This window comes from Hemicordylus capensis, chromosome 3 (assembly GCF_027244095.1).
Source record: "Hemicordylus capensis ecotype Gifberg chromosome 3, rHemCap1.1.pri, whole genome shotgun sequence".
Lineage (NCBI taxonomy): Eukaryota > Metazoa > Chordata > Lepidosauria > Squamata > Cordylidae > Hemicordylus > Hemicordylus capensis.
The window spans coordinates 286933273-286948904 of record NC_069659.1 but is presented as its reverse complement, the minus strand read 5'-3'; the positions used below and the strand labels follow the sequence as shown (position 1 = coordinate 286948904).

The 15632-nt window shown below is 40.7% G+C and overlaps 2 protein-coding genes across 2 annotated transcripts in view; both read right to left on the bottom strand.

The window, feature by feature from the left end:
* Window positions 1-13354, bottom strand: part of LOC128350988 (uncharacterized) — a 67252-nt gene extending 53898 nt beyond the window's left edge. Inside the window, exon 1 of the mRNA XM_053310006.1 lies at window positions 13231-13354. The gene's annotated coding sequence lies outside the window, so the exon portion shown is untranslated. The remainder of the gene's footprint in view (window positions 1-13230) is intronic.
* The window catches only part of LCOR (ligand dependent nuclear receptor corepressor), a 94032-nt gene continuing 80935 nt past the window's right edge, over window positions 2536-15632 (bottom strand). Inside the window, exons 6-8 of the mRNA XM_053310012.1 lie at window positions 13645-13932; window positions 6883-6976; window positions 2536-4160 (exon numbers count right to left, since the gene is read on the bottom strand). Of these exons, the coding sequence (XP_053165987.1) occupies window positions 3191-4160; window positions 6883-6976; window positions 13645-13882 (1302 nt within the window). The 5' untranslated portion in view covers window positions 13883-13932 and the 3' untranslated portion in view covers window positions 2536-3190. The remainder of the gene's footprint in view (window positions 4161-6882; window positions 6977-13644; window positions 13933-15632) is intronic.

Here is a 15632-nt window from a genome sequence, read left to right as displayed (position 1 = left end):
TCCCACATCAAACTATGGTCAGTTGGGGATTTTGGCCATGCAAACTTCTGGTCAGCAGAAAATTAAGCATGCTAATGGATAAACACCGATTCAATTTCTTCTATAGTTAAGATGCTCCCACATACTACTCAAAGCTACACCGAAGGCGCCTGTCAGAGCAGTCTGACTTCAGTAGGTCACTGAGGGATCTAGGGCAAGATACAGCCACAGGATGAGCCACCTTGGAAAAAACAGGTGAGATGAAATCTTAAAACAAAAGTTTAACAATAAAAAGGTGCACCTGAATATTACAGACCAAGTTTACAAAACCTACAATAAGGTAAAATATAGATATATTTATATATTTTGAATATTCAGCAGCTTTTTTGTTTATTTTTGAGAGGCTTCTGAAATTTTAGAAAGGGACAACTAGCTAATTTCAACCATGCTTCACAAAACAATAATGGCTATTTTATATTGCAATTACCAAAGTAATGCAATTAGTGCTTTAAAAATAACCTACTTTTTTCTTTTTTAAAACAGAGACCTTTTGAGGAAATATGGTTGTTCCAAAGCTTTGGGGGGGGGGGAGTTACCTGAATAGGGAGTGATCACAGATATTAAGTGTTTTAGTTCAAAGCTTTGCAGACAGGAATCTTACAATCGTCAGGTCCCAGGACTTTAATCTGAGAAAATTAAGTGTTTGGTTGTTTTAATTCATTTTCTAACCAAAGCAATAAGAGTACGCAACTATCGCTATCTATTTACAGTTCTCAACCTATGGTTTGAAATGACATACAAGTAGTTCTCTTTCTAAACTGCAGCATTAAAGGGTAGGCACACCATTTTTCTGCTGCATGATTGTCGTCCACTTGATACACATAGAAAATATTTAGATAAGCAAAATGAGCACTCCACATACACTATGACAAGGTTTTACAGAACTCAATTCATACATCACTTAAATAAAAACAGCCACAAAAGGTTAAACCTCTGACAGTAAAACTCTATGCAAGTGTTATACTTCTAGCTTGCAGCCTTCTCCCACACTTTCAATAGCAGATGAAACTACAATTTAAAACAGTGCATTTTTATTGCAATTTCCAGTAAAACTGGATTATATTGCAGAGTTTCTACACCACTATGGAGCTCCAAAATGGTTTCTGTACTGAGATGACAACTCGATAGTTAAGGGAACTCTGCTTTTGAGTATGGAAATACATTAAGCTACCAAAACAAAAAGTCTAAGAACAGTAGTACAAAGCATATCTGGGCTAAAAGCCCGATCTCTCTCAATAACGAGAAGTGCATATTTAACATGACAGCAATGGTGTGCCTAACCTTTGAATACAGTGGGTTGCTGGGAAACAATCAACCAATCAAGAAGGCCAAACTCAATTAATTGCCCCCAAATTCAAGAAGCAGGAGCCCTGGGGCTATCTAGGCCTTCTTCCTATGAACCTTAGCATCCACTTTCAGTCATTAACAAAAGATATCTCATCAAGAACAGTGCTTAATGATGTCTCACATATCAATTCTATTACCTCTTTTGGTTGTGCAAAGCAAGAGAGTGGAGTCCTATCAATCTTTTGCACAGCTAAGATCATATTGACTTTCTACATGAAGAACCAATATGTCTGATTCGGTGAAGCTGCAAGTCCAGAAAGCTTTATTTAAAGCTTAAATTTAATGATCAGATGCCTCTGCAACTAAAAAGACTGAACTGTGGATTTTGGAGTGTCACTGATGATTAACTGACTATGCAAGTGCATGCTAGTCCACTATTAAATCAATAATGGAGGAAACAAAAAAATGCAGGATATGCAAGAACACTTCCTGCGACTGGCAACTGTAGTATTTATAAAGGAAACACCCGTTGGGTGTTCAACCCTGACAATGTTACACTAGGTAAAATGGTCAGCCTAAGTCAGATCAGACTGATCTGATAATGGGTTTTTATTAAAATTTGTAAAAATTTCTTCCCTGAACATTAACATAGATCCTTCATTTACATGACTATTTAGGCAGACTACTGAGGTTGTAATGTTTAGAGACCAGTGGGTTTTATGAGGGAGGGGTTTTTGAGAGAGAGAGAGAGAGAGAGAGAGAGAGAGAGAGAGAGAGAGAGAGAGAGAGAGAGAGAGAGTGTGTGTGTGTGTGTGTGTGTGTGTGTGTGTGTGTGTGTGTGTGCCCAAGATTACAAGAAGCTGTTATACGTATTCCCGGTCTTCAGAAGAGAGTTATTTAAATTAATTTCTGGAACCACACAGTTTAGAACACTCAGAATTCAGCCCATTAAAAGCATGTAGGTCACAAAAAGCCATATTTTGTTAAAGTGAGGAATACCCTAATATATCATTCAGTGTACCCTGATGCTCCTGAATACAAGGAGTTTCGTGAGATAAGGCTACATCCTCAAACAGGCAAGTCCAACTCTCACCTTTATAAAAAGAGCAAACAAAATTACAGTGAAGGTAGTGTTCCAAAGGAATTAACCAAAGCATTCTGAAGGTAGTGTATGTAAAGGTTCCCCACCCATTCCCACCCTCCCCTCCGGGTGAGCACTAAGCAGATTGCAAATGGTAAAAAAGTTGAATTTAAAAGAAAACAGCTCCAATTAGACCAAACTGACTAGGAATCCAATAATCAATCTCTGAATTCAAAAAGGCCAGCCATCTTTAAAAGTTTAACTTTCTTTCAAACCAACTGGATCCAAGAAGAAGAAAATGCGTGAAAATCTAATTAAAATAAAGCACTGATCCAGTTTGTGTTTTAAAAGTCTGGTACTAAAGTTCAAGAGAGGTGTTTTTTTTAAAGGCCATATGAAAAAAGCAAAACCCAATAAAATAACTGAAAGTCCATGCAGGCTCAAGAGACAAGCAGTCCACTTCCATGTCTGCATTCTTTGTGAGGTAACTCAATTCTCTATAGAATATTAGAGAAACATGCAAAAGGCCAAAAAACAAACAAAACAAAACAAAACAAACAAAAACACAAAAAAAGGGCTTTAAGCCATATCGGGCCAGAAAATTTACAAATATGCAACATTCAGAGCACCCTTTCCCCCTGTGTCCACACAAGTCTCTGCTGAACTGCAAAGGAGTATGTCCTGCACCCAGTGACTGAAGAGGAGCTGGATGCATGCAGTGGGAGTTGAACAATGCCATAGTGCTCACCCAGTTTCTTAAGTAATTGGCACTCTACAACATCCCTAATCCTCCTTTGACTCATTCGCACTCTGTGCTGCTTCTCCCTGGGGATCTATCTCAAGCTTTACAGAGACATCCTGTCCCTCCGACCTCATTAATTTCATTTTTTTCTTTGGAGGGTTTTTCAAAGTGCCCAGCCTCTCTTTCACTTTATACTCCAGGGTGCTATGGGGAATCCCATAAATACTCTGAGCTTTGGAGACGCTCATTTTCCCACTCATCACCACAGAGATCGCTTCCTCCAAAATCTCACTGTTGTACTGTCTGTATCTGCCTCTTTTCTTCCGAGGTTGCTTAGAGCCAGGATCTCCCTCCTGATCAGAGGTGGGATATGGCTGTCCAGAGGTAGATTGCTCAGCATCTGAGCCCCAGGAATCTGGTCCGGGATCCAGCAAGCTCCTCCTGTTTTGTTTCGGAAGGATAGCCCTTAACTTTTTACTAAGCGCGCTCTCCGTTTGTGAACCCATCACCAAAGAGCTATAGCTATACTGGTCACCAGAACGGGACTCCCACGAAAGGTCCATGCCTCGAACTTGTGGTATCTTTAAATCCACAGGAGTTGAATGGCTCATGTCCTTTTTCCCATCCTGTTTAGTTTGAAGTGCCATTTTTTGAAAGGCTGAGTTTTCTGTAAGAAAAGGAAGGTCACTGATGTTGCTGAGTGCACCATTTCCCCTGAATTTCATGCGGGTGAAGTTGAATTCGTAGTGTGGTTTTGCCCAAGAAGCCTCCCTGGATAGTATCATGTGCTGTCCGTGATTCTGCAGCCCAGACGGCCCATGGCTGGCAGCTGTAGCATGCTGGTTTCTGCTCAGCAGTTCTTCGCTTATCTGCAGTGATCGAGCCAATGGAACTTTGAGAGATGTGGAGTGGCCAGACCCTTCCCTCGTTCCATCCTGCCAGCTTCTCGGGGGCACCCCATCACCACTCCGAAGTCCCTCTGCGTGGTGCTGGCTGGGTCTCCCAGGTCGCCTAATTGGATGGAAGGAAACTGATGTGAGCAGGACTTGCACAGGTAGGGAGGAATGGGTGAGGGGGCCACTCCTTTATTAGAAGGCCTTGCTTGGGTAACATCACTTTTGTGGGGGCTTTTTATTTTATTTTTTTTTATTTTTTAAAGTCTCAGCAGTCAGTTTTTAAAAACTTGTTCAAAAACAAAGAAGCTTTTTGGGCAAAGAAAAATGAAACCTGTCAGCTGGTCTTTGGTTGGGTTCACAAAATCTTGGAGTAGAAAAGGCTTCGCGCAAGTGTCTGTAAATAGCATCTTAATTATAGATTAGAAAGGAATAATCATTCGCCAGAGTCTATTCACGACTGTATTACTAGTGTGACGTTACCACTAAACAAGTACAGTAATAAAAGAGTAAGCCAAGTGACAAAATGCAGCAAATTCAACACACACACTCACACACCAGCCACCTGCACTTTTTATAAAATGATGACAACTCTGGAGGGTATGCAGTCACACTATATATGCTGGATTTGCTGCTTAGCATCGAAGTGCTCAGCAGAACTCAAAGGTGTTTGGCTTACCTTGCATTAAACACCAGAACTGAAAAACTGAACTACATTCAAATAAAAATGCTGCACAACTAGAGCCTATTTTCTGCTAAATTAAATATCATGCGCTACATAAATATCAGTTCAATTTTGTTTTACATGTGCCAAGGAAGGGAAACTGATCTTTTCTTGCAACAGAATTATTATTTAGGATGCTATCAACTTCCCAACTTTATTAGATGATTAACTAGATCAGGAATTAATCTAATTTTCCAGATACAGTTTGGTGTCTAATCAGACTACCAAAACTTGTTTTATACCCATTTCTTTTAATTCCTGTAAATACTATGAACAAAAGTGTGTAATACATTCTCACTATTTTGCCCATTAGACTGGTGTAAAGTGTTTCTAGATTGAAGACACCCTTCATAAAAGTCGTAGGTGTGCGGAATAGCTGAAGGAAGAAGGTACACTGAGAATTTCTAAGCCTTTCAAAATTCCTGTAATTAGGAATCATATATAATCTGAAGCATCTTGATTCAGTAACAAATGTTCTATATGGATTCTAAAACAAAATTCATTCCAGCCTCAGAGAAACGACTAAATTACTAAACAGACCTTTAAGCATTCATTGAATATTTCACCTAGCTGTAGGGCTGTGAACCAATATCCAGACATAAAAGATGAACTGGCACAGCAATTAGTGGCATGAAATTTAATCGTACAAAAAAAACACCCAAATATGGATAGACAGTGGTGCTCAACACCACTTAATGCCCTCTCCTCTACTTAAGATTCACAAAACATGCTGATCTTTTGAAGATTATCCATGGAGGAATACTTCTTTTAAAAAAAAAATCAACAGAATCTTTTAGAAGTTTTAGAAAAGGAAGGAGAACAGAAATGATTTTTTTTCCTTGAAAAGATTTATTTTTTAAAAAATTAGCAAGTTACAGGTTTGGGTAAGGGATCCATCTAGTGAAATATTTCTGTTAGAGTCAGTGATTCTCAACACAGTTTATTTTTAAGTTAACTAGAAGCCCAACAACTTTAAGATGGTGTCATTCTACTTCTAAAGGTAGCCACTTAAAATTCTTGGAATATGAACTAAAACACTTTTATTTTTAAATTCCATTACGGCCCTTGCATCTTAAAGTATCAGTCCATATTTCTTGTATTCCCAGGTGGCTTATTTCTATCAACACAAGCACCTAAACATTTAGGGTTTATAGTACTAGACAATGCCATGCAATCACCAAGAGAAATCTGTAGCAAATAACTGTTTGCTAGTATTCGAATAGATTAACATCAGGAATGCTTGAACTATTTCGTATTTCATCTCAGAAACATCCCAAAGATAGGTAATTACAAATCTACCATAAAGCTAATGAGCCATAAGAAACTAATGAGCTGGCAGCATTATATTCTAACAGCAGTTTACACCAAACACAAATATTGTGCAATTCCTATACAACCACCTTGCTTACCTGCTCCCTTAACCTAAAAACTTTGATCTCTAAATGAAGCATTGCTGTTTTGCTTGTTAAAGGAATCAAACTACAGACCACAGTCATCTCATCTTACTAAAGTCTGGGTTCAGATACTCAGTAGCCCCCAAGAAATCACCTGTGGAAATGGATGGGATTGCCCAGGGTTCACAACTTGGCAGAGATCATGTTCAGGCACCAGCTGAAAAGGTACCTTTATGTGGGGCATATACAAGCAGGAACTGCATTGCAACACCCTTTTTGAGCCACCACAAACATGCAAATCACAGCAGCCATTCACGTCAGCCTCATGTGGAAGTGATAGGTCATACAACCGTCACCACACACAATCCCTGCCAGGTTGTGAATCCTCTGGTGGTCTTGAATGCTTCCCAAGTGAGTTGTATGAGGACTGCTGAGCATCTATACCAGACGATAGCTTCATATTTAAAAAACACAAAACTGAAGGCTCACATCTCTTCATATTTCAGCTACATGATCAAAATATATCTAAAACAGAGTTTATTTTTACTTGACTTTATATCTGAAAATTGGGAAGTATTCTATGCAAAAAAATTTATTATACTCTGAAAGGTTAAAAAAAAGAGTCTCAATTGTGGAAATTACAAGGAAGCATTTGACCCGAGTTTGTTATTGCACCAAACACCAGAAGTTTTGAACAAAAAACTATTAAAAATGTCCCTTACCCATTCCCAGGAGTAGTGGAGCAGCCAGGTGAATGGCTCAGGGAGGCGCTGCCTGCACAAGGGCTTTTCTTAGTGGACAGATCAAGCACTCCGTCTGCAGAGACATGAGAATCACTTCAGGATAGGAAGGAATGGGTAAAACCAAACACACATGTGAAGACTAGTTAAGTTTGTATGCTGGAAACAGAGCCACAAATTGATCTCCGGTCAACTTGGGAGCTTTACCCTGAACATCAGACTAAAGCCTCTTAGCACATCAGCCACAATATTATTTTAAGATATTTATATCCCACTTTTTAATTTAGCAAACAGCCCACCCATCTATATTTTTGTCCAAGAGCAGAAAAGAGATGCCTAGGGCAGCAATGCTAACTCCATGCAAGTTCTAGTGCTGTAACCGAATGCCAAAAGTCACAGAATACTATGTTCCATTGGTTTCAGCAGGATACTCATTTGTTTTTAGACTTTAGTGGAAGATTTCCTGCCTTGTTCCAAACCACCGAGATTGAGTTCCTGAGCCATTTTCCCCGAGTTGAGAGCCATTTTCTCTAAGCAAAAGACCACTGCCATCTCCCAGGAAACCACATGTTAAGTATAAACATTCTTAGAAGCTGCACAATTTTGGTAGATGCCCAGTTGTCTGTTATTACTAACAACTCTTAAAAGGTAGCCAGTGAGAAAAAGACAGTGGCAAAGAGAAAACGTCATGACCACAGCAATTTGTCAATATTTTCCCTCCTTCCCTCTGTGAAGGGAACATGAATTGTGAAAATTCATGTTCATAAATGCTCACATACAGTAAGCAGAGTAGATTCGCATATGAAACACATAGCAAAAATTCAATTTTTGTAAACCACCATGAGATGAAAGTTTTTGGCAGTACAGAGAAGTGCCAAATAAATAAAACTGAATCCCTCAAAGGATCCAATGCCATTCCCAACATAGCTTAACTTCCAGTCACATAGCAACTCAGTATGTTATATTAACCAGCAACCACACACCTCAATGATTCTGATTCTCCTTCTCTAGCACAACACAAAACTATAGCTATGACAAGCAACATTCAGACCAACTTTACTAGAAAAACTTATCCAGAAGTCTATGGTGCATCTAAAATTTCTAAGTTATCTTATCTACCAAGACTGATTTTGAACTGTTCTAAGTCTCTTAATAAAAATACATTAATAGTGTAGGCTGTGCAAGGAGGCTGCTGACTGTACATTCATAAATCATAATGAAGAGGTCTAAAGAACACTCACACAAATAGAAAAAGTAAATCTCCAAGTGTCAACAGTTCATGACGCCAGACTACATTTGTAATTACTCAAGCTATTTAAATCCCAAGGGCATCAAACTTCTTTAATAGGCAAAAAATACTTCACATCTGGGTGTACATTTCTATAACTTAAGGGTCCAAAATTGTTCTTAAAAGGTCCCTTTTATTAAGAGGGAAAGGGGACAAGATCTTCTTATATCCTGCCCGATTAAATTCTTCAAGTTCTACTAGAGAACCAATTAAAAGACCCACATTTTTCTAACAAGGACAATTTCTAGTGCACAGAATTAACATTCCTTTATCACTTTTCATTCAAATCAGGAGAAGAACCTAAGTGAATTATTACACAAATGGAATCAACCGCCCTGAGCCATTTTGGAAGGGCGGTATATAAATCAAATCAATCAATCAATCAAATAAATAAATAAATAAATAAAAACACAAAAGCATATAGTGGGAAATGAGCTATACAAGCCTAAAAGGATTTAGGGTTTAATAGATGATGACTAATGGAACATAACTCAACAATGTCACCTTGCAACACCAAAGGTCAACTCTGTTTTTTAATACATTCAACACCACCTCCTTTACCCAGGACTTAAGTATTATTCTACTGAGCACTGACAGGGCCTCATTTCAAATATCTAAAGTTCTGCATTCTAAATCTCAAAAAGATATTGACCACCTGGAAAGGATCTGGGGAACAGCTGTATGTCTAAGAACTCTCTCTAGGCAGTCATATAAGGAAATGCTGAAGGAAGTGATTATCTTTTGCCTAGATTAGAGCCTAGTAATGGGAGTGAGGAAATGTGTTACATTTTCTAATATTTAAATAGATATACTTGAATGAAAAGAGAAAGTAGTCTTTCAGCCTTCCTACTAAAGACAGGGCAAGAAGTGATAACTTTAAAATACTTAACTTTAAGAATTATTCAGCAGATATCTTTAAGTTATATTCCACCTTATCTAGAAAGTCAAAGTGCAGGACTGTGGGAGGAGGCATGCGAAGGTTCCTGGGAGGGAGGGCTGTGTGGTGCCTTGCAGAGGGATGTGCAGCTGTGCCCAGCCCAGTTGAGTTCAGCACCACCCTGCAGATCTTGTTTAAGGTTTGGTGGATGTAGCGTAGGGCCATGACAGGCAGCCCACTTAGCCCCTCTTGAGGACCTCTGGTTCTTCTATCTGTACTTGCCACTTGAAAGAAGACAAGGAAGTCCAGAGCTTTGGCTTGAGATCATGCACAACAGATAACTCTTACACTGAATGGGAACTAAGCCCCTTTTCAGCCAGCATTCCAGATGGCAGAGATCTGTTATTGTATATAAAATCCTTTGTGTTGGGAAATTGAAGCAATTAAAAAAAGCAGTGAAAACTGAGGTGGGTCCTGGTCAGGAGGAGAGTTGGTCTTGTGGTAGCAAGCATGAATGGTCCCCTTTGCTAAGCAGGGTCTGCCCTGGTTTGCACTTGAATGGGAGACAACATGTATGAGCACTGTAAGATATTTCCCATAGGGGATGGGGCCATAGCACCTGCATGCAGAAGCTTCCAAACTCCCTCCCTGGCATCTCCAGACAGAGCTGAGAGAGACTCCTGCCTGCAACCTCGGAGAAGCTATTGTCAGTCCATGTAGACAACAGTGAGCTACATGGACCAATATGGCAGCTTCCTATTTCCTGGCTGACATCTTGTCTGGCTTCTCAAGGGACATATTCTTTTCTTGTCTGTCCCACCTGAAAAACACTGCTTAGTTAACATTATGCTTGCTCTGTCTTTTAGGTATTTCAAAATATGAACATGTTGGACTTGTAACTACACAGCTAAAATAATCATGGAATAATGTTTAAGCTGCTAAGTCTCTGCTCAGATGAAGATAGGCTTGCACTATGAGGTGGGGTAGGGGAAGTGGTAGTTCCACAGAGTTTGGCTTAACAGTGTTCATAATTCACTATATGAGCTTTCAGGTTACACAGTACTCCTGAGTTCGAAAACTCAACTACAATCAACTAAAAACATTTTAATTTATTGTTAGCTGCTATGGGGGCCATTCTGAAGGTCAAAAAGCAAAGTATAAAGTTGTGCCGTCAAATCAGTGTCAACTCCTGGTGACTACAAAGCCATGTGGTTTTCTTTGGTAGAATACAGAAGGGGCTTACCACTGCCATCTCCTGTAGGGCTGTGCATGGAACCACGGAGGCGTGGTCAAGCACTGGGGGGAGTGTGGCTTTAAGGGCGGGGGGGTAGTACTTCACCACCACCACCACCCGCCGCTCTTCCCCTTCTGGTGCTGGACTTTTCCAAAACATTTTTGGGGCAGCAGAGTTCCTCCCTGCTGCCCCTGCCCCCGTCGTCGTCTTCCAAGTTTACAAGCAGTAAAAGCTGGCGCCACGCATGTGTCCATTGCGGCACACGCGCCGGAGGGGGAAGAGCGGCGGGGTGTGTGTGTAAGTACTACCCCCCACCCTTAAAGCCACACTCCCTGCCCCCCGCCAGACCGCCCGAATTCCGGACCAGTCCAGAGGCCTTTTGCATGGTCCATGCACACCCCTAATCTCCTGTGCTCTATGAGATGATGCCTTTCAGCATCTTCCTATATTGCTGCTGCCCGATATAGGTGTTTCCCATCTCAGCAGGGTTTCCAACTGGCAACCTCTTGCTCCCTAGGCAAGTATAAAATACTCGATAAATAAAACACATAGGCAATGCAAGTCCTATGCAGAAGGATTATGACTTTTTGTTATTAAAAAATGTATACCCCACCCCTTCAGTGCACTACTGCTCAGGGTGGTTTACAACATTAATAAACTAGATATAACACAGAATAAGATACAATATAAAATATGGAATTAAATTAATAAGGTTAATGGGAGGAGAGCTGGTCTTGCGGTAGCAAGCATTAATTGTCCCCTTTGCTAAGCAGGGTCCACCATAGTTTGCATTTGAATGGGAAACTACATGTGAGCACTGTAAGGTATTCCCCTTAGGTGATGGGGCCACTCTGGAAAGAGCACCTGCCTGTTTGCTTACAGAGTTCCAAGTTCCCTCCCTGACGTCTCCAAATAGGGCTGAGAGAGACTCCCACCTGCAATCTTGGAGAAGTCACTGCCAGTCTGTACAGACAATACTGAGCTAGATGGACCAATGGTCTGACTCAGTATAAGGCAGCTTCCTATGTTCCAATTGTGATCACATTTTTAGGGGAGGGGAGCTGGTCTTGTGGTCGCAAACATGAATTGTCCTCTCTGCAAAGCAGGGTCTGCCCTGGCTTGCATTTGAATGGGAGATGACATGTGCACACTGTAAGACATTCTCCTTAGGGATGGGGCTGCTCTGGGAAGAGCACCTACATGCTTGGATGAAGAAGCTTCCAAGTTCCCTCCCTGGCATCTCCAAGATAGGGCTGAGTGAGGCCCCTGTCTGTAGACTTGGAGAAGCCACTGCCAGTCTGTGCAGACAATACTGAGCTAGACAGACCAATGGCCTGACTCATTATATGGCAGCTTCCTATGTTCCTAAACTGATATATAAAATAATCCATCATTAGGACAGGGGGTTGGTCTAGGCAGCTCATGAGTATCTTTCAGCTCTAAATGGAATGCATTCAAATCAACATATATTCTTGTGTACAATGAAGGTCAAAATTCAATCTGCTCTAAATTTGGGCAGGGTGGGGGACAGCACATAATATTTACTCACTTCCAGGAAAAGATACACAAAATGTTCCCGCATCATTTGCTCTTTCAAAAGCACCTGACAGACACCAAGGTTTTGTTTTAACATAAGCACTACAGCCAACAGTCCACAAAAGTAGCCACAAGTGGTTTTACAGTCTGGCAGCTACCTGCTAATCCAGCACAAAGTGATAGACAAGTTAGAATACAGTCTACCTGCTCCCAAGTGTCACCAGGTCAGGGACAAAGCCACAACTGCTTTTGGAACATGCAAGAAAAACAGGGTCTATTCCCTGACATAAAATAATAGAATTTTAAAGATGAAAGTGACTTCAGCAGTCTTCTAGTCCAGCCCCCTGCAGGAATCTGCTACAGAACACATATGAAGCTTCAGTGCCTAGAATGTTAGAGTTCATACCCCATCCTTCACTTAAGCCTAAAATTTAAAAGAAAGGCAAGATCTTTTTCCTGACCTCCTGAAGAACGTTGGAATCACCTGAAAGCAACAAGAAGTCTAACTGCTTTCAAGTGTCTCCAAAGCTCAGCATGCTGTTAATAATGAGATTCTTCCCCTTCCTCAACAACTTTGTGCATGTCAGAAGGCCCAGGACAAGAGCAAATGCCAGGACTACTATAGATAATGGCTAGTTTCCAAGGCAAGTCAAAACTTGTGGTCCTCTGGCAATAGCCCTGCACCAGAAAACACCAAAGGTCAAACGACACAATACGTTACACATGCTATTGGCACTTGCGTGCTTCTCCCTTCCAAACAGCGGCCATAGGCGAGAGAGGATACAACTCTTTCCCCTTGCCACTGCCCCAGTCTGAATCTTCTCCCCTCTCCATTGAGCTGGTCTTGTGTCCTCCTAGCTAAGCAGTGTCTGCCCTGGTTGCATATGAATGGGAGACTTGATGTGTGAGCACTGTGAGATATTCCCTTTAGGGGATTCAGCTGCTATGGGAAGAGCAGAAGGTTCCAAGTTCCCTCCCTGGCATCTCCAAGATAGGGCTGAGAGAGATTCCTGCCTGCAACCTTGGAGAAGCCACTGCCAATCTGTGTAGACAATACTGAGCTATATGGACCAATGGTCTGACTCAGTATATGGCAGCTTCCTATGCTGCTTGGGTGGGGAGAGGTGATCCAAGTCGGGCGAGTACAGCAGAAGCAAAGAATCATCTGCCCCCATCCTCCTGGCACAGTATCAATCCTGATCCACCCCACAGTTGATATTTGGGTGCAAGGAGAAAGGGGGGGAGGAAAAGGGAGAGCGAATGCAAAAAACACCACATTTAACATAACCTGCAATCTGACCCTCAATATACCTCATCTACAAGACCAAATACAGAAACAGGAGAGCCAGTACAGTAACTAAGGACTTCACTTGAAGTACACAAATATGAGTTTACCAAGATAGCTGTAGCTAAGACAATCTGGATATTCTGTTTCCAATCACTGGTATTCTACTGAACTGTATATTTCCAATATACTCCCCAGGTACAACTGGGACCACAATTCACTACACGGAATCTCGTAGTACAATATCAGACCCAGGAATGGAACATTATTGAATTTTCCAAGTAGTATATTCCCTTTTTGACAGTCCCAGAGTCCATCTGGAAAATATTCAATAAAGGCAGGCACATAATTATTCAGTTTCACATATCTTCAGCACATTTTTCCTTCACTCCTTAACTCGCTACCAACACATTCATGCCCATCTCGTTTCCACTCTGCTATTCACTTCATTGTTGATAGCTAGCATATTACAAATGGTTGCAAGATACTTTAAACAAAAAAAAACAGAAGCATGGCAAGCATACCTTGTTCGCTAGAATCCAACTGAGACTTTCTGACAGTGAGGTCCAAGGGCGAGTCCTGGTCAGCCATGAGAAGTTTGCTGAGCACAGGATTCTGAGCCGTTGCACCCACAGGGGATGAGGTGACCAGAGATGCTTTCAGCAGGCTTTGGTTCTTTGTGCTATTGGGCGAGCTGGAATCCTGAGTAGAGCTAGTTTTTGAGGTATATTCAGCAGCAAACTGTCGGATCATCCGCTGCATGATCTCGCGGGCCACTAAGGGAATGCTGGGGTCAGAGACCCTGGGACTGTCTAAATGGTAGAACATTTAAGGGAAGTTATACACAAAGCAACTTTTAAAGCAAGTTGTTCAACTTCACATATTCACCTTTTTGGGGGTCAAGTTCCAATAGTTTGGCATGTAAGCTCAGAGTCTGAGTTGACACAGATGCAAAAACCAGGATCTCTTAATAGATGATGATGTTGCACACTCCCTTTCCACAGCTCCCTCCCTTAATTGCAATTAAGAGAAGCCTGCTTTTACATCTGCACCAGCTCAAGATCACTGTATTTCATTTCTAATAAACAATTTTAAAAATAACACTATTTGATGATGAAACACTGAGGGAATAAATTAAAATAAATGTGTCAGAGGTTTCTCTATACAAAAGAGAATAATTGTTTGTACTTTGCCAAAAGAAGGCCAATGAGACCTAAAGTTAATGGAATTCTAGGTCTGCAATACTCTGCTGGTATAGCACAGAGCAGTGGTTCTCAACCTGGGGTCCACCAGATGTTGCTGAACTACAACTCCCATCATCCCCAAACACAATAAATTGTAGCTGGGGCTGATAGGAGTTGTAGTTCAGCAACATCTGGAGGCCCCCAGTTGGGAGCTACTGGCATAGAGCTTAAGTGTCCGGGCTAGATGATGCCCTATTCAAATCTAATTTCAACCAGGAACTCACTAGGTGGCCTTGGGCAAACCACACTCTCTCAGCATCATTCCACTCTCAGCATCAGAAATATTTTATTTATCATAATTCTAATGAGGAGAGGGGAGTGATGATGAGAGAAATATGGGGATAAAACTTGCTCACTTTTAAGGATGTTACAACAAACCCTGACCCAACGCATATGCAGTGCTTTGCACTCTAGAAATGTGCTCTGTAAATGCTATTATTATTACTAATCCATCTCCTCGCACCAATCCACCCCACCACTAGCATCATTCATGGGTGTTACTGCACCAAAGCCAGGTCTAGGATACAATCAAACCAAACCAAAGCATTTCACAATCCCATTTATTTCAGTGGGAAATAAATATTTTACTTTTACCTTTTATAAAATCACTACTTCACAATAAAGGGCTTAAGGTGATGTACAACAAACGGGGGGGGGAGAGAATAAAAGACCAAATAAGAAAAACAGCAGCATATAAAACAAGCAGTATTCAAACAGTCTCCATTAGGAGTACTAAAAGTCAGACAATAAAGTTGGTCTTTCCTATTTTTCTAAAATTAAGCAGTGAATTAGCAGTGTGGATTTTAAACACATGCTTACTTTCTTCCACTGAAACACCAGGAATTAGATGGACTTTGCTTCAGCTAAATGGTACAATTAAATCTCTGGCAATTTTCAAAAAACACCTGAAAACCCATCTTTTTACCCAAGCTTTCTCAGCTTCCTAAATTTTGGGGGTTTTAATATCTGGTTTATTTTAAAATTAAAAACCTGATTTTGGGATTTTAATCACTGTAATTTTTTAATCTTGTTTTTAAATGTTTTTAAATTGTTATATTGTTTTTAATTTATTTTAGCTCTTTACTGTTTTAGTGATTTGTTTTAAGTGTAAACCGCCCTGAGCCATTTTGGAAGGGCGGTATACAAATCAAATCAAATCAAATCAAATCAAATCAAATCAATCAATAATAAACGCTTCCAGAGACTGTATAAAATGAATGATGACCCCCCAAAACAAGCTATGCAGCAAGTTTGGTTTAGATTTTGAA